This window comes from Thermobia domestica, chromosome 15 (genome assembly GCF_964235325.1).
Source record: "Thermobia domestica chromosome 15, izTheDome1.hap1.1, whole genome shotgun sequence".
In the NCBI taxonomy this organism is placed as follows: Eukaryota; Metazoa; Arthropoda; class Insecta; order Zygentoma; family Lepismatidae; genus Thermobia; species Thermobia domestica.
In genome coordinates, this window is record NC_137468.1 from 40,176,663 (window position 1) to 40,200,400 (window position 23,738).

The following is a 23,738-nucleotide window of genomic DNA, read 5'->3' on the forward strand; positions in this document are numbered from 1 at the left end:
TCAGACTGACGTAATAATTGCGGCTTTACTTAGCCTACTTCGTATTTTTCATCCGTATTCTACCTGACTGTACTAATGTCGGTTCCGCTTTATTTATGGATTACGTATTTCCAACCAAGAAAATGATTAATTGCGGGACTAGTCGCATATACATCATAGTTACTAATTAATCCTTTAGCTCTCTTACGTAACATATTTTTGATGACTCATTACAATATTATTTATTAGAGTTTTACTAGTATATAGATCGAAATAGACTCATTTAGTACGTTCACTTCTATGCAAAATTACTTTACAAACACTATAATTTCTGGACAATTAAAGCAATGTCTTGAATATATTTTCTAGGAATATCTATTATGTCTTGTTCAAAATTATCTTAAAGTTCTCATATTACATGTACATAGCGCAGATGATGCATTTTTACTTCATACAAATTTCCATATGTTAAAGTAAATACTTCTTTCATCGTTAAAGGTCTACAACCTGTCATTCGATCTACTTTTAAATTAACTTTCTTTATATGTTATCAAAAAAATCTAAGCGACAAATAGAGAAATGACCTAAACTACTATCTCCTTAATAAAAACAACGACATATTTACTAAAGTCACAGAATATATATATATAGAAGTATCATTTTAAAAAGTATCTCTATTTTTAATAAGCCTTGCTCAAAAAGAAAGAAAAAAAATCTAATTGTTTAGCAATTACAGTTTGAGTTGGAAAATCTTTTCTCCACGCGGTGTAAATACATTAACAGTTTTTAAATAGTTCCGACTTTATATTGCGAACGTCTTGCATTTTATTCAATGACGAAAATTTCCCTTTTGGAATCAACAAAAAATAATTTGGATGGGTCCTACCTTTCGCCGTACACACTGCTCTCACCACCAAGCTCACCACACACATACAGATGTCCCTGCGTTTACTGGCTTCCTTCTTTCGTGAGAAGTGTCCTGGATTCGGAGTTCCTCTCTTCGATTTCCGCTGCGTCCTCCTCTCAAACTGGAAGGGGCGTCGCTCTTGGGCGTCTCCTGATCCATCAAGGTGGGGCTTCTGTTGGTTCATTTCTGATAGGATGCACTCTCACTAAAAGCACTTTCAGACGTCACACTGCACCAACATCACTCTCGGTGTTAAAAGTGTAGTGTTACACGGATAAACAGTGTTTATTGTTTTTAAGCATTGTGTATAATACTTCAAAACTGATTATGTATGATTAAAACTAGTTCAAGTGCTTTCGGTGCGTATGTAGGTTATTCTAATTGTCTGTAATAGCCCGTGATTATGTTTATAAGTACGAAACTCTGTCACTCAAAAACAATGTTTGTAGGCGTTTCGCGATCTATATATATATATATATATATATATATATATTAGCAGCGTTACAAAGTTTATATATATATGTTTATATATATAAATATATTTTGAAGAAGATCAATGTGTAGGTTACTATGCTAAGGAAAGATTGTAATTTCGTACACTCGGCTTCGGTAAGTTTAGCCGCACATTGTTATTGTGAACTTAACTTTTGATTATGAATGTAGTGTGTGTGTAGGTTCCGGGTATGTTTTTGTGTTGCGGTGGTACGCTGTTTCCCGGTGAAGAATTATTTTACGACTGACTTGGAGTTTTGAATTTTTTTAGCCGGCCGATCTTTTTGCACTGAAAAAACAGCCTCAAGATGCGTGTTTGCATGTAACAAAATTCATTTGTTTAACTTATTTTTTATTTCAGAAGAACAAACTTTGTCTGCGATTAACAAATCTGCTTTGTAACACGCAAAAAAGCTGGTTTGTTTAAACGCGACTTTGTTCAGTTTAAACAAAGTACAGAATTCATTGTACTATTTGGTTATTCCAGTTGTTAACCATTAATAAATCATTCATTTGGTTTCTGTAAACAAACAAAAATGGCGGCTTTGACTGGAGTAGAAACTCATCAGCTCGTAATATGTAATCAAGAAAATGAAGCAAATAGTGAAGCAAATAATTTGGTAGCAAGAAAACTACTATCCTGGGGATTCGCAGAAGCTATACCCAAATTTGCAGGTAGGAGGAATATGTTTTTAATATTAAGTATTTAAACAAATTAAATGCTGTAACTCAATGCTTTATGAAAACAATTAATTAAAGTGTTTGGTGTAAGTGTTATATGTGGTAGCTCGTGTACAATTACTTTATTGCGTCTGAACGGTATATAATTCATATGTCCTTATATGTGGAACAGCAAAGTAGGTCTACTACGATTGCCGCTTTTTATAGCTACATGATATGATGGAATTTCTTTCAAAACCCTCAGTTAAGAACACCACAGGATAGGATCAATTGACAGACTCTATTTGAAACCATGAAATGTAGGATTCCTTAAACGAATAAATACGAGATGTTAAAGTATTTAGTGTATAGGTAAACACGGTGCCTCTAATGTGCGATGTATATGACAGTCATGCATACATTGTGTACATGTTCTTTGTATCTCATTACTAGGTTAAGTTTGCATAGGTTAGTGTAGGTTCTTTTCTGCTAAATAAAAGTGGTCACTAGTCCATTAAAAAGTCATTCTGGAAAGGAGCATGCAACTACACGGAACTTTACCTCTACAAGTTTCATGTGTAAACAAGTTCCTGGTTGTAAACCAAGTTATCAAAAAATCTTGGGGTAAAAAAGTTACTTCCAGCAGTGATGCTATTTGAGATGTTGACCTGCAGCTTTACGAGGGTTCCGAACCACAGGAATCCCTACTAGGAATCGAAACACGTCTCCCTCGCTGAAGACACGCAGTTAATTATATACCCACGAAGAGTTCATGATCATGAATATAATTTCTGTGGCATTACTCGAGCAAACGATTTTACCGCATTTTCACACATTTATTACATTTTCCGGTTTGTTTTTGCAGAACATGCACTAAATGAGGAGGTAGTGCATGAAACACGAACCAATTTCTGCTAGGTGGACACTAAAAAGCACGAATGATATCTAACCGAGTCAGAACCGGAGCGCAGCAGGGGAGCCCGAGTAGAGCAAGAAGTGTGTCAGGAGGGAGCAGGCGCGTCAGCGACATGGGGCATACGCATAAACGAGGATAGTGGAAGAATACGTAAAATATCCGCAATAATTTTTACTACAAAAACACTTAACTAATCGTAATAATTCTTATCTACGAGATGGCTTCCTCTTTCCAGGATACTGATGGCCTGCTGCGAGGAAGAAGTTAGTCTGTTCTGAATTTTTACTTTTCCACACTTCGCACATTTGATTTTACGTTTCAACATACCATGACGCTGCAAAGAGTAAAATATGACGTTCTTTATCACACAATTCTTTGTAATAAAAGCATATGTTCGCAGTATATATATCACAAACGTCCATTGTTAACTCGAACAGAATATTCCCGCCGTTTATTTCCACCTTCTTCGCATTCTTGCATTCTTCCGCTTTAATAAATAGTAATACTTAGTATACGTTCACTACGATCCAAAATGTATTTCAGTATGCTATCCACTGACATCGTATTTTACCTATATATTTTGTTTTTGATAGAACCGTCTGCTCGAGTAAACCAATTTTTTCATCTGATGTATTGAAATACATTTTGAATGGCAGTGAACGTATTCTAAGCGTAACTATTTACTGAAGCGGAAGAATGCAAGAATGCGAAGAACGTGGAAATAAACGGCTGGAATGTTCTGTTCGTGTTAGCAATGGACGTTTGTGATGGATGTAATGCAAATATACGATTTTATTACAAAGGATTGTGCGGTAAAGAGCGCCATGGTATGTTGAAGCATAAAATCTACTGTGCGAAGTGTGGAGAAGAAGTAAAAATTCAGAACAGACGAATTTCTTCTCGCAGTTGAGCTCCTTCGTGGCTAAGCGGTTAGCGTACACGCCTTTGGCGTGGAAGACCCGGGTTCGATTCCCAGCGGGAGCTCATGTGGTTTGGATTCCACGTTAATCAGTAGGTCCACGTCTCATATAGCCTCGCTGCTGAAAGGGACGTTAAACTCAAAATCAACTCTCAACTAAATTCATCTCGCAACGGGCTATTTGTACCCCAGAAAGCAGTGAAGCCATTTTAAAGGTAAGAATTATTGTGATTATTTAAGTGTTTTTGAACGTAAAAATTGTTGAGGATATTTTGTGAATTTTTCCACTACACTCGTTTATGAGTATGCCCCAGTCGCTGACGCGCCTGCTCCCTACGGACGCACTCGCTTGCTCCACTTGGGCCGCCTGCTAACCTCCTGCCCTGACTCGGTTAGTGCTTTTTAATACGTACTTTTTAATGGCCACCTAGCACAAGTTGGTTCGTGGTTTATGCACTAGATCCTCATTAAGTGCATGTTCTGCAAAAAGAAATCTTAAAATGCAAAGTAAGTGTAAAAATTTGGTAGAACCGTCTGCTCGAGTAATGCCAACTCACGAATGAACCCTGATACGACATTAGAATAAAGTTCCCTTAAAGTATATATAAAGAAAGGCACCTTGGAATTTATAATATTTGTGCTGGCCTATTCTTAAACTGTGCGATTAGGGCAGTCAATTAAGCTGAGACTTGTCTATGTTGTTATGCTGTTGGTATAGGAAGTTACATACCCAGAAACACGTTGTATATTTTGCTTTACTGTACTTTGTCTGTTTGTGCTATGCTGATGGAAAATTTTGTTCCTAAGTACCGGTATTTCAGCTTCGTATTGTAAAAGTTACAGTGATATTGCAGCTACTGAGAGAATACAACTACAATTTTTTACCGAGCAAATCATTTTGGTAATATATTAAAAAAAAAAAAGCCGACATCATGTGTACGTACAAAGTAGCCTAACAGAAACTATTGTACCTAGGGGCAATAATAAATTAATTATAATCGATTGTTTTTTAAGGTTGACCAGAGAATTTTTAAAGTTTTTTGTTTCAGCCAATATTATTTTGTTCAAATAGAATTTTTTGTTTTATTCATTTATGTTACACATTGATAGATATACCTTCGTTTAACCTTAACGCCCTCATGCAACAGCGAGGTAATGAAGGACGAGACCTGCAGTTTAAAGTGGGATATGAGCCACTATTCTTTGCACAAACAAATCATCCTTCACCTTGACTCGAATCCAGGATTGGGGTGACAGTGGGCTCAGTGCTGGAACTTCACGTCTGGTGCGTAGGTTTTCTTGGTATTCTCCCGTTTGCTCCCACTTTCTTCATTCCACCATTTCATTCATTCTCTTCATCATCCTTTAGTCTACCAGGAATACCCCTAGGACATAAAACTCAAAGATTTCATTTTTGAACCCAGATTTTTTTGGTTACAAAGGCTACCAGCCACAATCTCTTCCACATAGGACATTTTTTAAAAATACGTTGTATTGATCTTGCATACTTGTGAATATTTTAAGAGTTATTTCAGAAAGATAAAAATACAGAACCAAACCAGAGACATTAGTGTACAGAGTTATGCACATTTTTAAAATAAATGGGAACGTCAAAACGCTACAGAATACGGAACATCTAATTAAGTCCAAATTAGATTACCGAGTCAAATACAGCGATGTAATTTAACTTGCATTTCTATAAGAGAAGTGATTAACGATATTATTCGTTTGAATTCAGTCGTTCTTTGAACCATTCATATTATTTTGTGGAGAAGGGGTTAAACCATTTTCTTTCTTGTAGAAAAAAGTTAAAACCATGCTGGTTTCAACAAGTCAACTCAAGTTTTCAGCAGTTTATTTCTTATAAAATAAACTATGAAAAGCAGTATCAAGTGGTAGAATCTTTGCAAGCGCACAAACCCTTTGAGCTACGTTGGTAAGGAGCCCTCTATGTTAAATGACAAACCATCATTTCCAGTCCAGTAGGCTGTTCGGACAGAAAGTAAGAACACGCATAAGTGGCACAATCAACTTGCAGATTGCTGTTTGAGGAAACTTAGAAAATACATGAAATTATAACGCTGCATTGTTGATAGGATGAGAGCCCAAGGGAACAGCATGCTGTACTGCCAACGTTGCGTTTTCATTAAATATAGGGTGCCTTCCCAGCAGGATTGTCTGGTTTAAACTAGATAGGTTCAAAAAAAGGTTGAAGCAAAAAAAAAAAAAAAAATCTCCAGTTCGCTGATATTTATGGTGATGTTTTGCTCATATTTCACACGATTTGTGTTAATTGCATCTAGTTTTCACCTTGCAATCAAGGAGTCCAGGCTTCAATTCCCGGTGGGACATTTTTTTTCAGCTGCAGTACTCCCCGCTTGTCGAGTGGCTAGACGCGCGCCTTTGGAGCATGGGATCCCGGGTTCGATTTCAGGGCATGCGGTGGCTCGGATTTGACTTTAAAGTGTAGGCCCATACCTCATATAGCCTTGCTGCTGAAAAGGGGTGCTTAACTTCAATAACCAAAACAAATCAATCTTCCAAGTGCATTCCAGAACGTTTCATGCAAAGGAGTTGCTTTGTTTAGTTTAATTGATTACTGAGAAATTTACTGAAGCAATTATCATTTTACAGAACAAGAAATTGATGATGAGGCATTTCCCTTGCTTACATATACGATGATAGAAAATTTGTTTCCGAAGATTGGACAAAGAGCGAAATTTCTCAACAAATATGAAAACTATAAGAGATCTCTGACTGTTTCACCTGTGGAAATAGGTGTAGGACTTGAGAATGACCAGGTACTGTAGTATATAAAATGTTTTGTTTAGAAATGATTAGTGCCGATTTCGTAGTAGCACCAAGTCAAGACACGACTATGAAATGGGTGCATATACATTGGTTGATTTAAATACCCTGTATTATTCAAGTAATTGTAAACAAATAACTATAACTTATACCACCTGGTATTTTGTATTATTTTCCAAATATTAAAGAATCTAAAATTTCGTTTTGTATTCACATTATTGAAATTATTAAGAAATTGAACTTTCTTCACAGGAAATATTTGAGAATATCAGTAGCTTACAAAATTTTGAGGAAAGCAGCAGTACAATCACGTCTTTTGCGATAAGTGAAACGAGTTCGCTTAGTTCTCCTGAAAACAAAGAAAAACAAGTGTCAGAAGAAACCAGAGAGGTTGATACCAATCCTTTCCAGAAAGTAATTAACGTTCAGGTGAGAATTGCTATGTTTATAACTCTGAAAAGCATGTAGTTGAAGAGAGTGTAGCGTAGCTTCTATCATTAGACTCCATAGGCATTTGTATGTATGTGTCTCTTCGTGTATCTAGTCCACGATAACTCGTAAAACAGGGGGCCACGGGGATTACGTTGTAGCGCGTTGCCGTGGTTCGATCCCAGCTCGTGCAGATTGGGCGTTTTCTCGGTGTTCTGCAGTTTCCTCTCACCTTCTACATTCATCATTTCGTTCATTTCTGAATAAAATGGTTTCTGTTCACGAACCTAGGTTTGATAAATTCTGAGTGATATAAGTTAACGAAAAACCCTTACCAATGCAAAAATCAGCGTGCATTTTAAAACAAAAATGGCTGCCATATGGAAACCAAAAGTACTAGAATGTAAATAATGTTCATTTTGAACTACGAAAATGTTAAGGCAACTGCACAAAAAGATTTTTTTTTTTTTTAATGGTCGAGCAACCAGTGTTGTATCACTTTATGTGGATTGACTCAGATGCTACAATTCATCAATACTTCGAATACAATTCTCGAATGCTTATCCTTAGGAAAATTTTAAAAATTACATCACTTCACGTGGCTGGATCGTTACATGCTATGATTTACTACAGCAGTAGCAAAGTAATTATTCATAGGTTCTCATAAGTATTTGGTTAGGCCGAAGTACATCATGAGCCAGCTACAACGTGATCTTTAAAACCTCCCTGAGAATAAACATTCGAAACTTGTGCTCGAAATATTAGATATATTTGAAGAATTATGGTAGTAATACGAATAATGTCAGGTTACTAAGTGACAGAAACTAATACGTGTTCTTTATGTTCCATTCACAATTATAGATATTTCATCACATTGAAACAATGAGGAACATATAAAAAGCTTTCATTAAACTATCTTTGAATGGCTTGGGGTAATATATGTGTTGTTCCGAAAAAAAAAAAAAGTACAAAAACATTAGTCAAGGTAAGAACACTATCATGTTTACTACCGTCTAATCTCGATTTTTGCAAACTTGTGAACAGAAACTGGTAACGAGTTATACAAGAATCCTAACAATAGTGAAATCGCAATTAAAAAAAAAAAAAAAAATCAGGCATATGGTCCTAAGCTCTTTGTTTGTAGAAACTAGTACATCGTTTTGAGAAAAATAGAAATGTACTATTTACTTTTAAGAGATTTGAGAGAAGACTAATCATAAAACTGTATAATTGTATTATAGGTTGTAAGAGATATATTAGCCCAGTCTCTTCTGGGAAGATCTATTTTAAAATCTTACCAAGATAAAAATAAGTTGGATGGAAAAGCAAGGAGACATATTGTATCCATTATAGTAGATCATTATATGGAGTTATGGTGTGGATTGTAAGTATATCTTTTAGTTATTTCAACATTCAAGTAAGTGATACTATATGCCATATTTTACCCTTTTTACAGGAAATCGTATATAAATATCATTTATTGTGATCATTGTCCATTTATCATTGTATTGGCTGCTTTAGTTTTGTCACTTTTGTATGAAAATTCAAGTCATATTGCTTGCGGTTGTTGTGGAATGCAGTTTGAGGTGTAGAATTTAACGCTTGCCTCCAAACAGGATTAATTTATGTTCACCAACCAAACACTTGGGACGCATGATTGATGTTAATATGAATTTCAAACTGATGACGCGCCTCAAATATGGTGTTAGTAAATATTGAAAGATGTTTTCAGGTGTCTAATGCATCTTAATGGACAAAAGATATAACTTGTGTAAGGACAGTCTGAAGAAAATGCTTAAGATTCATGTAATCTTAAGTGAACTTTGTGATATATGGCATGAGTTCTTTATCGAGTGCAAGGGAAGGATTTACCTGTTACAATGGTTCACGAACAGTGTGCTCCTGCAAGGTGAAAGGTGTGACGCAAGTGTTTACGCATTGTTAGAAATTTTTTGTCGATTATTTATTATTGATAGTTCCAGTTACTGTACTTCATATACTTGTACACTAATTGATTTTCAGTAGTATTTTATGGGGCCGCAATGGCTCAGTGCAGAGTTCTCACTTGGTTTGATCTCAGCTTGCGCTAGTGAGTTTTGTGTTGGAGAAACGCCGTGCACAAGGATTTTTCGAGGTTCTCCCGTTTCCGCCAACTTTCTTATTCCCCCATTTCATTCATTCTCATCATCACCATCTCCTTCAGTCTACAGTGGCAACGCTTGGCGTGGTCGCTAACGCTCTCGCCTTTTGTGCGAGCGGTCCCGGCTTCGATTCCCGCTGGGGTCACTCGGTCGAAAAAGTGTAAGAGAAACAGGTAATTGTGGATTACGACAGGCGTTCCGGATGAAATAACGTCCAGAAAACACTTACCCTATCCTTTTTTTTTTTTCTTTCTTTCTTTCGATTTTAATCTACTAGTTTCTGTGCACTCTTTCCATTATACTAGTGAAGAAGACTTAGCTTTTTCAACATATTTTACAGGCAAGGGCGCCGATTCTAGGAGGGCCGGGCCCTCCCAAAGCTCGTGTGAGCCCCAGCACTGTTCTTATGAACATAGAATATTTGACATAATTTGAATGCATAATTTGTCTTAAAATCCTCATATATACCTTCTGCATCTGAATGGGCCCCCAAATTTACAGAGAAATCGGCGCCCTTGTTTACAGACTGCTAAATTTCAAAGTATGCAGTCGTATGTGGCGCTCAACTTTGTTTTGAATTTTGAATTCAGCGTATTATACTGGAAATATACTAAGAATTTCCAAATCAACTGCAGTGATTCTTGGATCAAAAAACGGAGACGTTAATGACTGCTAAAATACGTGCTTCTGAGAAAAAAAAATACAGGGAGGTAAAGTATCCGAGCTTATCGCAAAGGTCAAGAAACTCCACGCAATAGCTGAAATGTAATTAATGTTGCTTACAAAGACAGTAATCCTGGGTTCAGCTAATAGTGAAATTTATGAACTGTCCTTTCAGCCGACAATCAATCGCAAAAAGTACTTTCAACTACATATTTCTGTGAAGTGGGCTTTGAGACTTTTGAAATTAAAACGTCAAAGAGAAAAGGCTGAAATCCGTCGGTCAGGAATGTAGAGCTCAAATCAATTGCCCTCTTCTGTCTCAATAGATTTTCATTCATTTTTATAATTTATTAATATATGCAATGTTCGATTTCTTTAATAATAATAATAATAATAATAATAATACGTTGATTACAGTATGAATTTGTATTGATAGTATCGTATAATAAATTTTGAAGGGAAATAACGTTTTGGTATGCCATGTAGTCATGCATAATTTAGACTGTCCCACGAGTAGAAAGAGGTGAGGAACACGGACCTAATATGAACTCACTTTCTATAACGTAGCTTTTGGTTACAGTATACAGAAGTTCACTTTCTCTGCAATTTTGTTTGTAATACAAGTATTTATAGTGATAGTAATATTTTTGCATAACCAGTAATTATATATGAGTACTGAAATTGTATATATTTAATATATATATTTTTCTCTGTATTCATATTAGGATATCAAATACTGCTTTCGAAACCATAGCAAACACCTTACAGGAAATTTTTCCAACAGAAAACAAGGTAAGTTCTTATCATTCTACGATTGAATTCAAACAAGGTTTTCATTATTGGTCATGTTTGACTATTTTTATAAGTCCTTTTTAACACTACAAATTTTCAAACAGAAAATGAGTAAATTGGTTGGTTGGTGAGTAGAGTGTAATGTCCCTTTCTCTGGCGAGCATTTCTGAGACATGTACCTATAGCTCAACGTGTGGTCTGCATCACATGAGCTCCCACCGATAAACGAACCCAAGATTTCATCGAAGGTATATACATTAATTATTTAACCACGAGAAAAGGCCACATAATGGGTAAAGTTTTCTTACAGAGTTTGGTCTGGTAAGAATAATAATTTTAAGGTATTGAAAGTTTCTATAGAATATAGTATGAAAATCAGGAAATTTGTGAATAAATTTTGAAATTGAGGCAGATGCGTGTATTCAGAAGCCTTGAATAAACCATTTTGTACAATACCATTCGAATTGTTGAACTGTTTTAACATTGTTACGATAGAAAGTGTATTGTTATCTATTGATACGTGCTATGGAATACATAACTTAAATAGAAATAGTCTTATCTTGTGTGTTACGTTTTTGCAATTTACTTGTATGGTTCAATGTTCTTTTTCACTTTGTTCGCTGACGTCCCAAAATTCCTAGCCAGCCAGCAATTTTTAACCGTCTTTGAAAAAGGTGACAGAGAAAACGAAGACCATACTAGTAAATCACACACATATTTAGAGGTACAATACAACGCTGTTCTTATTTGTATAACTTACAAATCATTAATAAAAAGTAATTTTGAATGTAAACTGATGTAATAGTACCTATAGTGACACGTAAAGAGTGCTTAGTTGTCAGAAATATAGTAATTTCGGGAGTTCAGAAAATTCTTCAAAGTTGTTAAAAGCCAGAAAACGCAAATTTTAATAAGTTACCATAATAATCGTATTTTCCGTAGGAAATATATTTTGTGGCTCCGAAAACTGAGGGACGTAACCAGCGTATTGCGAAAGGAAAGCTCGTTGACAAATATAGAAACAGAAGGAAAATTTTGAGAGAGACAGGGATTGTAAAACATTACAGTTCATCACGTAATTTGAATCAAACAGAAACTAAGAAAGGTAAGAATAAGTTGAAAAACATACTCTAAATCAGATTTTGTATAACCATTGTTCCCTTTTTTGAAGGAGTTATTATATGAAGACATATTTTACAATAGTTATATGTGTAGGTAGATATAATGTTGTTGTATTAACTTAAAAGAACTTAAGTGACTCATGATTAAAAATTTTCACATTGATTCGTCTTGTTATATGTCTGTCGTATAATAATTGTCTAAATTTTCAAGGTGAAATCCCATCTTGCTCAGCGCCTCTTTCTTATACATTAACAGCAAATTCTTTACATGTAATGTGATCTAAAACAATTGCTGTTGATGTTGGAATTGGCTGCTGAAGAAGATAGGAGATCACATTGAAAGTTTCGGTAATTACTGTATGACAGACGTATACCAAGATTGCTCTTATGAAGTTTTAAGATTTAGTTTTTCGTAAGATTTACTATCAATCAGAAGAATTTGATAATTATCACTATTGATAATTGGAAAACGTTTTAAAAATACGAAGGGTGTATAAAATTTATGATGTGATTGCGTTTTTTTCGATTCAGATACTGAAGCTTACGTGACAGAGGAAAATCAACCATTAGGTGATTACCGGGCTGCAGAAGAAAGCAAACAGTGGTTGAAGTATAATTGTGGACCAAGTGAAGAAATTTTAATCCATTGGAGGAATAGTAGAGCCATTCGGCAAAGAGCAGTATTAGGAGAGAAGGTCTTTACATTTTTTGAGGAATGGCCTATTTTGAAACTGCCCACATCGTACAATTTGGTAAGTTAATTACTTGTGAAACTGTTACAAACGCTTGATGTTACAAGATAGAGGATATGCCCGTACAACAAAATAATATATCTACACGCCACTTCGTCACACCATCGTTTTTGACTCTCAATGTCCCATAACCTATTGCTAAACATCTTGCATGTTATTTTTTCAGAATTTAACAAAAAAGTGACATTAAAAGAACCCATTGCTCTTTGCACAAAATGGAACTTCGAAGGTATTGTAGTTTGATATTTTTATGAAAGCATTTCAAGCGGATTAAAGTACAAGGCTCACATGCAAGTTGTATCGCTTCATCCATATTCCAAACTGAAATTCTTATACTTGGTGTTTTCGTTACTTTATTTTACACTTCGAATTTTATTTGTAATTGACTTTTGTATACGTCTCCCGAAATTAATTGGTGAAAGACACTTGGAGAAATTTTCGGTTACTGTTACCGAAAACGCTTTATTTTTCGAAAACATATTGCATCCAAATGGTGCCCTTTCCTCACACACATGTTTCTTATTCTTTTTGAACGGTCTCTATTATAGCAGACATATGAATAGTTGGTACTGAAAAATGTAGCAGGAAATATTTTAAGGCGTGAGTGTTTGAAATGGGTCTCACATATAGGGAATCACTTTCCGTTACAACGTTATATGGCGAATCTTAATTTTAATGAAAGGAAAACTAAAACTATAATAATGCCGTGTCCTCTCATTCGCATTTCGAAGAAAGTACCACCATATTCTCAAATTCAGTGACGAAGTGTCGCTCGAACTTCTGAATTCCCTTAAAGATAGTTTCTTTGTCGTTTCCAAGAACATTTCATATGTTAATGCAGGAAATGAACTATGCTTCTTTTTCATTCTTAGGTGGAAGATGATTTCGAAAGTCTTTTCCCAAACCGAACAAATAATCTCTTCAGGAAATGGCCTGATTTGTCGGGCAAATTGTATGAATTGATGAAAACGAGGGTGAATGAAAAAGACGTCGCTTCATATTTAAAACTTGTTGATGAGTCAGTTAAAGAAGGTGAGTTAAAGTGAAAAACCTGTTCATTATACGTCTATGTGTAATCGTTTTAAATCAAAAGGAAATTGAAGAAAATATTCATAGATGCTTAGCTAAACAGCTATAGCTTCTGGTAACTCCTACATAACTAATATCGTATCTTTAAAATCCATATAGAACATTGTATTCCAAGGAAATAAAAAAAGAAAAAAAGTTGTACGATCTACTTCTCTTACCGTTTCTGAAACTGAATGTACTTATATATCAACTAAAATACAAGTTGCAACTAGATATTACAAGCTTAGAAAAAAATCGCCAAAAAAGACAAAATCTTGAAAATAGGGGGAAAAAGACATTAAAATTTCCTTTAAAGCACTCGTAAACAGTAACAAAGTAAGAATTTGGAAAGCGCATGTTCGCAATACATATATATATATATATATATATATATATATATATATATATATATATATATATATATATATATATATATATATATATATATATATATTTACAATTTGTATTATAAACATAGGCATCCCGCATAAAATTATTTGATCAAAAATAGGATAAATAATATTTGAAACTTGAACACTCATACTCTTTGATTGTAGAAAAAGTTTGATTTGCTTCAAATATATGAATGTATGAAATACAATGAGTGAAAATACGCATGGCTAGATCGCGGCTCTAACCCGGGACGTTCGGCCTACCTCTCACCATTTAAGTCGAGGTTCCAAGGTAGGATCCCGGTCTAGTTATGCGATTTTTCACTTCGTACTTCATGATATTTGCGCCTACAGAACATCTGGTTTCATAAAAGTCGGTTGTTTCCTTAATTAACAAATATAATTAAATGAAGATGTAATATAATATTCACATTCCAGGCTTTAGATCAATTTTTCATTGAAGTACGCTATCCTCACTAACGTAATTTTCTTTCCTATTTGAAAGAGCAGTATTTTCAAAATTGAAAAAGGAGCATTTTTATACAACAATGTTTTGATGTTCCGTACAAACACTGAAACACGAAGGGGGGCGCGGTGGGTCAGTGGTAGAGCGTTCACCTCCGGTGCTTGGGGTCCCTGGTTCGATCCCAGCTCGCGCCGTGTGGACTTTGTGGTGGACAAACACCGTGCTCGTGGGTTTTCTCGGGGTTCTCCCGTTTCCTCCCACTTTCTTCATTTCACCATTTCACTCATCTCTCATTATCACCGTCTCCTTTAGCTTAACCGGCATAAAAGTGGGACGTTAAACTTAAAGATTTCATTTCATTTCACTGAAACACGAGTTGTGAAACAAAATATGCCACCAGAGATGTTTCAAATCAATACTATAACGTTTGGGAGATAATTCCTCACACTAAGACAAGAAGTATACATCAACCTGGGTGAAGAAATACGTTATCTAGGGATTATAAGCTGGTAAAAACGTGAAAAAATGATAAAGGTCCATAGCTTCAATACTATAGGACCTATTTTAGTCGGATCAGGACATCGTTTACTAACTAGTATGCTCTATCCAAATATCCATGTTTCACAGTTGTGCTGTACTTGGGCACTACTTTTTATAGAGGGAGTTAGGGTATGAAAAAATAATTTAGAGTACTATATATCAGTTCCCTTCCATCTGCAGATTAGCTTTTGAAATCCACTAAATGGTGAAAAAGGGACAATTTCTCACGAAAAATGCGGAAAAAGACATTTACACGAAAACAGGCAACATAAAATTTCATCAAATAATTTCTTTTCTCATGATTCGTATACGCGTCATTCCTATTTTTCTGTATGTCCACCCATAAAAAGTAATCATTTTTCTAAACATCCGATGTCTAGTTATAACACAGCTCGGTACATAGCAACTGAAAAAAAAAAAACGTGAGTAATAGAATTTTCGGATTTTCTTCTTCGTTCTTTCTTATAATTATACTGTTTGTAGCTCTGAAAAAACATTAATCGCATTATCTTATTTCGTTCGAAGTGAAAGAAATTCTTTAAAACAACATTTACATTATATGTAATGCGACATTTATAACTAGTTATAAACATTTTCTTTGCAGATGTAAGAAATTTTGGTATATTTTCGCTGCTTCCATTTGTATGTCGTCCTTCAATACATTCCTGTTCTGGAAATAAAAAGTGGAAACCGTCTTGCCAAGAATCTGTAGACGGATTTATATCTTATGTGAAGGTAATTAACTGATACTATAGTATTGCATTGATAAAATTAAAACTTGACATACCACATCATGTGATAGGGCCTGCTGCTTTGATGTATTTCTCGCCATTTATTGTCTGTGTAGTCATAATTATTATTTTCATTACTCGTAACATCTTGTTTAACATTTATAACAGATTGGACGCTACCCATTTTATAAACATATTAGCAGGGTTCTTGCAAATCAGGGAAACCCTGGATAGAGAAAATGAGGTGATATGAAAAAGTGACTGAGAGTGATACTTAAGCAGGAAATCAGAGAAAATTGGAGATTTTTTGCTTAGGGAATGAAAAATGTTTCGGTGTTTTATATGATGAGATACAAGCCGGCAATAATTCAAACACGGAAGACCAATGAAGCAAACTCAGGGCAACACGTGCTCTGGTATGTCATAATATACACACTAGTTAGCATCTTATTTTAGAAATCGAAATTGCAATATATTATATCGTGAAAATAAGGTGGTACCTTCTAATATATTTTTAGGTAACATATGGTTTCTTAGTGACAGTGCCTCATAGCTCCCTACTACGGATCCGGAGGAGGTAGATCAAAGAATTAACGTTTTCTTTTGCATTTTAGATACATTCATTAAAATGTCTAGAGCAACGAATTTTAACCTTGCATGGTGCAAATCGGACTAAGATTTTGAGTGTAATTTTTGTAACGAAAACACTTGCTTTACGTAACGAATCTACTTTTAGTACATATAACATATGAAAATAAATACATCGATATTTACATATTATTTATCCCTATTGCGATCTGCTAATTACTAGTAAATTAGAACTGAAAAACAAGTTTTGAAGATAAGAAAAATTAAAAGACTTCCTTCAAAAGGCACGGCTACATCTTGTTCAGATAGGACGCCTTGCAATAAAGTTTAAAGGTGATCTTTTCAAAATTAGAAGTCGGAAGTTACAGGTAATTCACCAGTATTGTATTTCATATGGTCTTGGGATTTTTTATTTATAATTTTCCAAGGCTACAATTTTCAACAATTATGTAAAAATCAAGTTCTAAACCAATATTGGTTTTGAGGAAATTCACAAAGGATCAATATTATTCTCGAATAATTAGAAATTTTTCACCCGATTCAGAAATTTATTCACTAAAAAATGTCTGTGTTCAGTAATTTTTTTTAACTTTAAAGAAAAATAATTAGGCGACATTTAAAAAAATTGGAAAGTATTTTTAAAATTACCGATTTTTTTAAACTATCCAGTTACAGATTTATTTATTTATTTTTAGTTTACCGTTGAGAAATATGCTCCAATTCTAAAGGAGAATGTGTCTCACTTCCTCCCTGTATTTTATTATAGAAGTCACATTTCATGTGTCAAAATCCTAGAATAGAGTTGATGCTGAACGGAAAATGCATATATTAATTAATACTGCTTACTTTCAGGTTATGGGCGATGTTCAGGAGAAACTGGAAGAAAGAAAAAACCTGTTGGCCACACATCAATTCACCCTTCAGCCATTTATTGTCGCGGTTGGAAACACAATGTTGGACATAAGGGACTATTATGTGGTAATAGATCAGGTGCAGTATCATTTCAACAGTATTGTCAAGGCCGTGGATGTTTGCTTTAAATGCTTTTTTGTAATGCAAATTAAATATCCTGTAGAATGTGAACAAGTTTGGCTTCTAATTCAGAGACTTGTGTACGAAATTACAACGGCACATGACAAGAAAATAATGTCAGTTTCCACACTTATGAATGACCTTGCTTAAGATGTACATAGAAGGTATCATTCAAGTTTTGTAACTTGTAATATAATTCATTAAGGTAAAATAAGGCGTATTTCGTTTGTATGTAATACTGATCCTCAACGTGAAATAATATTTTACAAGTGTTGTGTTACTTTATTTTTATATTTCAGAATGCCAATTTGCTTTATTTGTAAAAAGGATAAACTAGGGATTAGAAATCTTATTCTGCACTTAAAATATCACCATCACAGATTAGAATATTGTATTTTTAAATGTATAGAGAATGGATGTTGTAGGTCATTTCAGTCTTCTGGTGTCTTTAGTCGTCATTTACGAAACAAACATAAATGTATAGAAAAGTATATCCCTGTAAGAAGTACTCTAACTACAGCTCGTGATCCTCTTTGTACTACGAATGACAATAGTAATGTTACTTCCCCCAATACAGAAGTAAATGAAAATCGCGCTTGTACTAGTGAAGACATGCCGTTAAATGAGGAAACAGTTTGTTGTAATTTCAAAAATTTCGTAGGAAAGGAAGTGGAGCTATTGATTGCAAAATTGTATAGTAATCCCTTGCTTACACGCTCTAGTGTTCAAGACATTTTCTCCGATTTTAGTGAATTTCTTCATAACATCATAAATTCAGATTTGAAAAGGGAAATCTTAAATATTGAAACAGGTAATGGAACAGAGAGAAACAGCGAGAATGTATTGGCAATGTTAGAGTCCTTAGAAAGTTCATTTTCGATATGCTCCACAGAGTATATGCGTTTTTCGAAATTGAAAGAAACTGGATATTTTGTTCATCCGAAAACAGTCATTTTAGGTACAGCAAATAGAAGCAGAAAAGTTAATGGCAGTGCCACTCTAGTACCTGAGGTTGTCTCTGCTCACTACATTTCTTTAAAAGACACTATGAAAATGTTTTTTGAGTTACCAAATGCTTTCCAAGCTTGTTTGCAATATATGAGCGAACTGGAAAACCAATCGTCAATTATAACAAATTTTATTCAAGGTGACTTTTGGCAAGCGAAGAAGGAAGGTTTAAAGGGTAAAATTGCGTTTCCATTTTTCTTGTATTTTGATGACTTTGAAACAGGAAATCCTCTTGGTGCACGTGCCGGTGTACACAAGTTGGGTGCTGTATACGTTACTTTTCCTTCTTTGCCCTCCGAATTGCGTTCTTTGACGGAAAATATTTTGTTAGCGTTATTATTTCATTCAAATGATAGAATTAAGTTTGGAAATGAGGCGGTTTTCCAGAGTTTAATTAAGGATATCATTGAATTACAAGAAAATGGAATCGATATTGTATTAACTGACACATCACAAAAAGTGTACTTCATTTTGGGTGCTATCCTTGGAGATAATCTAGGTCTGCATTCTATTCTAGGTTTCACAGAATCATTTTCCGCTAATTATCCATGCAGGTTTTGTAAAATTCACCGTAATGATTTGATTTCTAGTACAAATGTTGCTATTGCCATGCGCAGAACCAAGAATGATTACGAAAATGCTGTATTACTGAATAATGTAAGTGAAACAGGTGTAAAAAGTGAATGTATTTGGAATCAAATACCAAATTTCCATGTGGTTGAAAATTATGCGGTAGATATAATGCACGATGTCCTAGAGGGTGTATGTAATTATGAATTATCTTACATCTTAAGGTACTACGTAACGGATAGACATTTATTTACATTAGATTTATTAAATAGCAGAATACAGTTCTTTGATTATGGGGATATAGAAAGCAGCAATAAACCTCCAAAAATATCAGCAGAACAGTTGACAAAAGGCTTTCTACGTATGAATGCTTCGCAGATGCTCTGCTTGGTGCGGTACCTTGGTTTGTTTATTGGTGACTTAATTCCTTGTAATGATGAAGTGTGGGAACTGTACTTGCTTTTGAGGCAAATCATTGACATAATAACATGTAGTGGTTATCAAAAAGGTTGTGAATTGCTTTTGGAAAACTTAATAGAAGAACACCACGAACTATATATAGAGCTGTATGGACATTCATTGAAGCCTAAGCACCACCACATGTTACATTATCCCTTGATCATGAAAATGTCTGGTCCACTTCTTCTCTTGTGGTCTATGCGGTTTGAGTCAAAACATAAATTGCTGAAAACTTTTGCTACTGTTACCTCCTGTAGAAAAAACATTACGTACACGTTATCATTGAAAAATCAACTTCAAAATCTCAAACGGTTTATGACTATGAGATCTTTAATCCGTGAAATTATATTTGGACCTGGAGAGAAGAAAACATTTCTTGACTTGCAACGTACCTACAACTTTCAAGAACGTATCTCAATAATGAATAAGGAGTGTTATGTAACGCCATGGGTCAAAGTTAGTGGAACTTTATACAAAAAGTGTATGATGGTGTGTTTTTCAGTTGAAGATAACTGTCCTGTTTTCGGTGAAATATGTGCCATTATGTGTTCTGATAATATTTTGTATGTCATAATCAAAAAGTATACTACCGAATATTTCTATAGGCACAATCATACTTATGTCATTACGGAAGAAAAAAGCTATGTGTTTATAGAAATGAATAAACTTATATCTCCATATCCTTTGTTGAAGATATCTTGTCCAGATGGAAGCCTTTGTGTGTGTGAAACGCATTTTTTATAAGTTCAAAATTCTGTTTCACAAATGATAGGTAGATAATACCAAATACAATAAAAGAGAATTTACGGGGTTCTGAAGAAACGTGGCTACTTTCATTGTGGTCTTCTGTAATAAGATTAAGTAATTTTTTTTGTAAAACTTCAAAAAAGTGTCTGTAACTGATATTTTGAGTGTTCTAAATAAAGTTCTTGAAATGTATCACTTTCACATTTTTTTATTTAGTATTTGCTATCAGATTTCCTATTGAAAATTGTTGAATTTCTATAATGAATATTCAGTAAGGTATATGTATTTTCATTGCACTCAACCTGGTTGACATTCAGTTATATTTACTTTTTTAAAACTTTGACTCAATAACCTGCTCTATGTGTAAAAAGACCGCGTTTTTGATTTAGCACAAACCTTCTATTATCTTTGCTCGCCCCCAGTTCGAGAAGCGTTATCTTTTTATTTTTTCTATTTATTAACAATAAACATAAGAATGTGGTTAAATTTTTCTACAACTTATAAAGTAAAATACATTTTGTGCCATGAAAATATATTAATATTAACAGAAATTATAACATTTTTTCAATAGGGTCTCATTTTCCTCCGACCTTCAATATTTTAAGGTTTTTAAGTGCTATGAAATTGATTTTAAATTATTTTGTTCTTCGTGGCTGCTTGAAAATAACGGTAAGTTCTAGGTGTGATACGCATCTTGGTGTTCGACAGGTAAGAACGTTAAACTGACTTTTTTTTTTTTCAACGGCCGACGATTATGCACTGAGGCCAAACGAGACGACGATGATGAAATGGATAAAAAAGATGACGTGAAGGAAGTAAAAACTGGAGGACTTAGAAAACTCACGCACACGGTGTTCCTGCACCACAAAACTCGCTTCCATTGTATTTCATAATAAAGTATTTTGATTGCATAGAAAGTGCACATCCAGAAATATTTAGGTCTGAATTTGGTTAACTTTCTGTCAATGCTTATTTGGTGAAGACAAAACACAAGGTAAAATATTTTAAAAGATTTACGAAGTTTCCGAAGGGGTTTGAAGCCTGAATCCCTGTATATGTATAGAGATAGATAGATAGATATACTACAATGAAGCAACGTATGCTTGTGACTGATCTATGTTTATGACTTGTCAGGTGGTAAATTCCCCTTCTATAATAGAACAAATTGTATTATGTAACAAACAATGGCAATAGCACAAATAGTTCTTAATTATTATGTCACGCAGATTCTACTTTAAGTGATGATTTTCTTCAATATGTTACTGATTATTTATTTTCTATAAATAATATAAATAAAGATATAACCAAAAATTACAATTAATGCATAGATTTTCTTAAGAAAATGTATCATTTACGGAAAATGGAAATCAGTAATATATTGAAATAATTTATCACTTAGAGTAGAATCTGCGACGATTCCAGTGATTTTTGATTCATTTTGTTCTGACAAACAAATCACAGAAGTCACTTTTAAACAAACATTTGTTTAAATGGCATTTGGTGTCCCATCACAAACGTTTGTTACCTACAAACAAACAGCAGTTTGTTAAATAGATACAAAGTCCTTCGTTTGCATACAGTAAACAAACCGATTTTTAGGTTCTGTAAACAAGCTTCCTATTGCTGGTAAACACGCACTTTTAAACAAACTAATATGGGTGTCAGAAACAATCATTTGTTTGGTCCCTATTTAAATAAACTTGCTTGTTTACCAACAATTGTTTTTTTGTTACTTGCAAACAAGGCTCTTTTTTCTGTGTGGATACGCCTTTAACGGTGTCTTTGATTTTGTCTCTGCTCTCTTATTCGTTAACTTATTTTGGTGTCCTAAATTTTGATTCTCTTGGTCTCCGCCTATTTACGGTTTTCGGGCGTCGTTTCTTTAACGTACGTGCTTCCTTCAAATTTCACATGTTATATCGAAAATTTTTATGAGAGTTGATTTGGCTCCTAGTCGTTTCGTGCATGGTTTTGGACCATTTCACAGTTCTATGTTAAAATTTTATCTTGGTTCTGAGTGGCGACATATGGTCTATGCTGTGATTTTGACAAATTCGCAGATTATATTTTTACTTGGATTTTATTCAACGTGTTAGGACTTTATTATTTTTTTCAATTTCACAAAAAGATGCTAAAAGCTGTTTTGTTCTTTCTTGCGTTCACGCCGGGAACTCTGCTGTGTGTGGTCTACGTATGTGGCTTAGGCAGTGGTATTGAGAGACAATGGAAGGGTCTTTCAACTGTCCTCGCCGCACGGACAGGTATACAGAAAAAAAATAAAATATCTTACCTCTCGGATAGTAAGGGAAAATAAAGAGAATGTCCTTTGCCTTTTTTAAACAAACAAAAATGAAAATAAAAATTATATTCACTAATGTCCATAATTATACGCAAAATTGAATTTAAAAGATTTATTTAAAAATTAAATAAAAATGGTAATGATGCAACTGTCACAGTTATCCCCCTCCTAAGATGGAGCAGATGATGCAACTTAGTTGAAGCAGATCTCCATCCTAAGAGAAACTTTGTGATTGACATTGCATTATGAATTTTAGGTGCAAATTGAACATTACATAAAAAATCCGAACCTTAATTAGAAATTTCAAAGTTTACAAAAATATTTTGAAGTACATGAAAATCTTTTTCCTAATTTTGACGTTTATAGGAAAATTGATATAAAAAAAATTAGACCCGAATGGTTTTTACCTTGTGTGCTTTGATTTGCTAGTGGACGCGTTTGGAGAGAGCTTCTTGTTCATTAGTTTGATTTATTTATTTTTTTTTTTGAGAACATTGCCAGACTTTGATATTTTTTATGTGCTGTGGAACCGTTTTTTTTCCACTGCTACAATTAATCAACACAAAAGTGTTTTCCCCTGCCTTTACTTTGACATAATACGGGCCAGAATTATTTTTGCACACACATTAACGAATAAAAAGTATTTGTTAATTACTAAATTAATTTTTAAAAACAGTATTCTTGCAATATACTAATAAAATGTCTAGTTTCGTCGCTTATAATTGTTCACACACACAACACGTTTTACGTTATTTATTTATTATTCATGAAATAAGCCTGAGTGTACGATCTTTTGCAATAATTCCACAGCATAGTAATTCACACCTTAAATCATCTTATCTTAAAGTTTACTAAATGCTATACTTAACCTACATTGGTGTTGATACATTTCTAACTTAATCCTATACATACTGAAAATTCAAATGATAAACTAATATATGCACACCTTAAATATGAACTAATAAAAGAAAAGTTATTTCTATGTAAATATATGAATGGATATCTTACAAATACATGAATGGTAGCAGGTTCGAGTTGATTTTAGCAACTTGTAGTTATTATCCTATTTCTATTTTCCTCACCTGGTTACCTTATTTTTCTTCTTTTTCTTCTTTTCCTTGTTCAATCACTGCTTTATTTTCAATACAAATAAATTCTGCAAACTGAATATTCTCTATTGCTAGCTCAACGTAAACATAATTTACATTCTTCTGGCTGAAAAAGAAATGAAATTGGAGGGGAAAAGAACGTTGATCGTT

General features: G+C 34.1%; 3 protein-coding genes across 4 annotated transcripts in view; all 3 read left to right on the forward strand.

Moving 5' to 3' along the window:
• The window catches only part of LOC145671845 (uncharacterized), a 58,282-nt gene that overhangs the window by 21,590 nt on the left and 12,954 nt on the right, over positions 1-23,738 (forward strand). The window lies entirely within an intron of this gene.
• Positions 1,639-17,546, forward strand: LOC145670988 (uncharacterized). 2 transcript variants are annotated; one of them, XM_081739617.1, is made up of 10 exons: positions 1,642-2,053; positions 6,508-6,674; positions 6,934-7,110; positions 8,352-8,494; positions 10,640-10,706; positions 11,649-11,811; positions 12,359-12,579; positions 13,452-13,611; positions 15,650-15,780; positions 17,217-17,546. In XM_081739617.1, the coding sequence occupies exons 1-10, from the start codon at positions 1,915-1,917 to the stop codon at positions 17,544-17,546; spliced, it is 1,698 nt and encodes a 565-aa protein (XP_081595743.1). In that variant the 5' UTR covers positions 1,642-1,914. The 2 variants fall into 2 exon arrangements, with proteins under 2 accessions (XP_081595744.1, XP_081595743.1); XM_081739618.1 differs by lacking the exons at positions 8,352-8,494; positions 11,649-11,811 and having other exon boundaries at positions 1,639-2,053.
• LOC145670987 (uncharacterized) lies at positions 17,697-20,492 on the forward strand. Its single transcript, XM_081739616.1, has one exon. The coding sequence runs from the start codon at positions 17,697-17,699 to the stop codon at positions 20,175-20,177; it is 2,481 nt and encodes an 826-aa protein (XP_081595742.1). The 3' UTR covers positions 20,178-20,492.

Bases quoted from the DNA above. Each gene is read 5' to 3' on its own strand.
- LOC145670988 (XM_081739617.1), top strand. From the start codon at position 1,915: ATGGCGGCTTTGACTGGAGTAGAAACTCATCAGCTCGTAATATGTAAT. The intron at 8,495-10,639 runs GTAAGTATATCT...TATTCATATTAG, and splicing joins ATGGAGTTATGGTGTGGATT to GATATCAAATACTGCTTTCG. The intron at 15,781-17,216 runs GTAATTAACTGA...GCTTACTTTCAG, and splicing joins GATTTATATCTTATGTGAAG to GTTATGGGCGATGTTCAGGA.
- LOC145670987 (XM_081739616.1), top strand. From the start codon at position 17,697: ATGCCAATTTGCTTTATTTGTAAAAAGGATAAACTAGGGATTAGAAAT.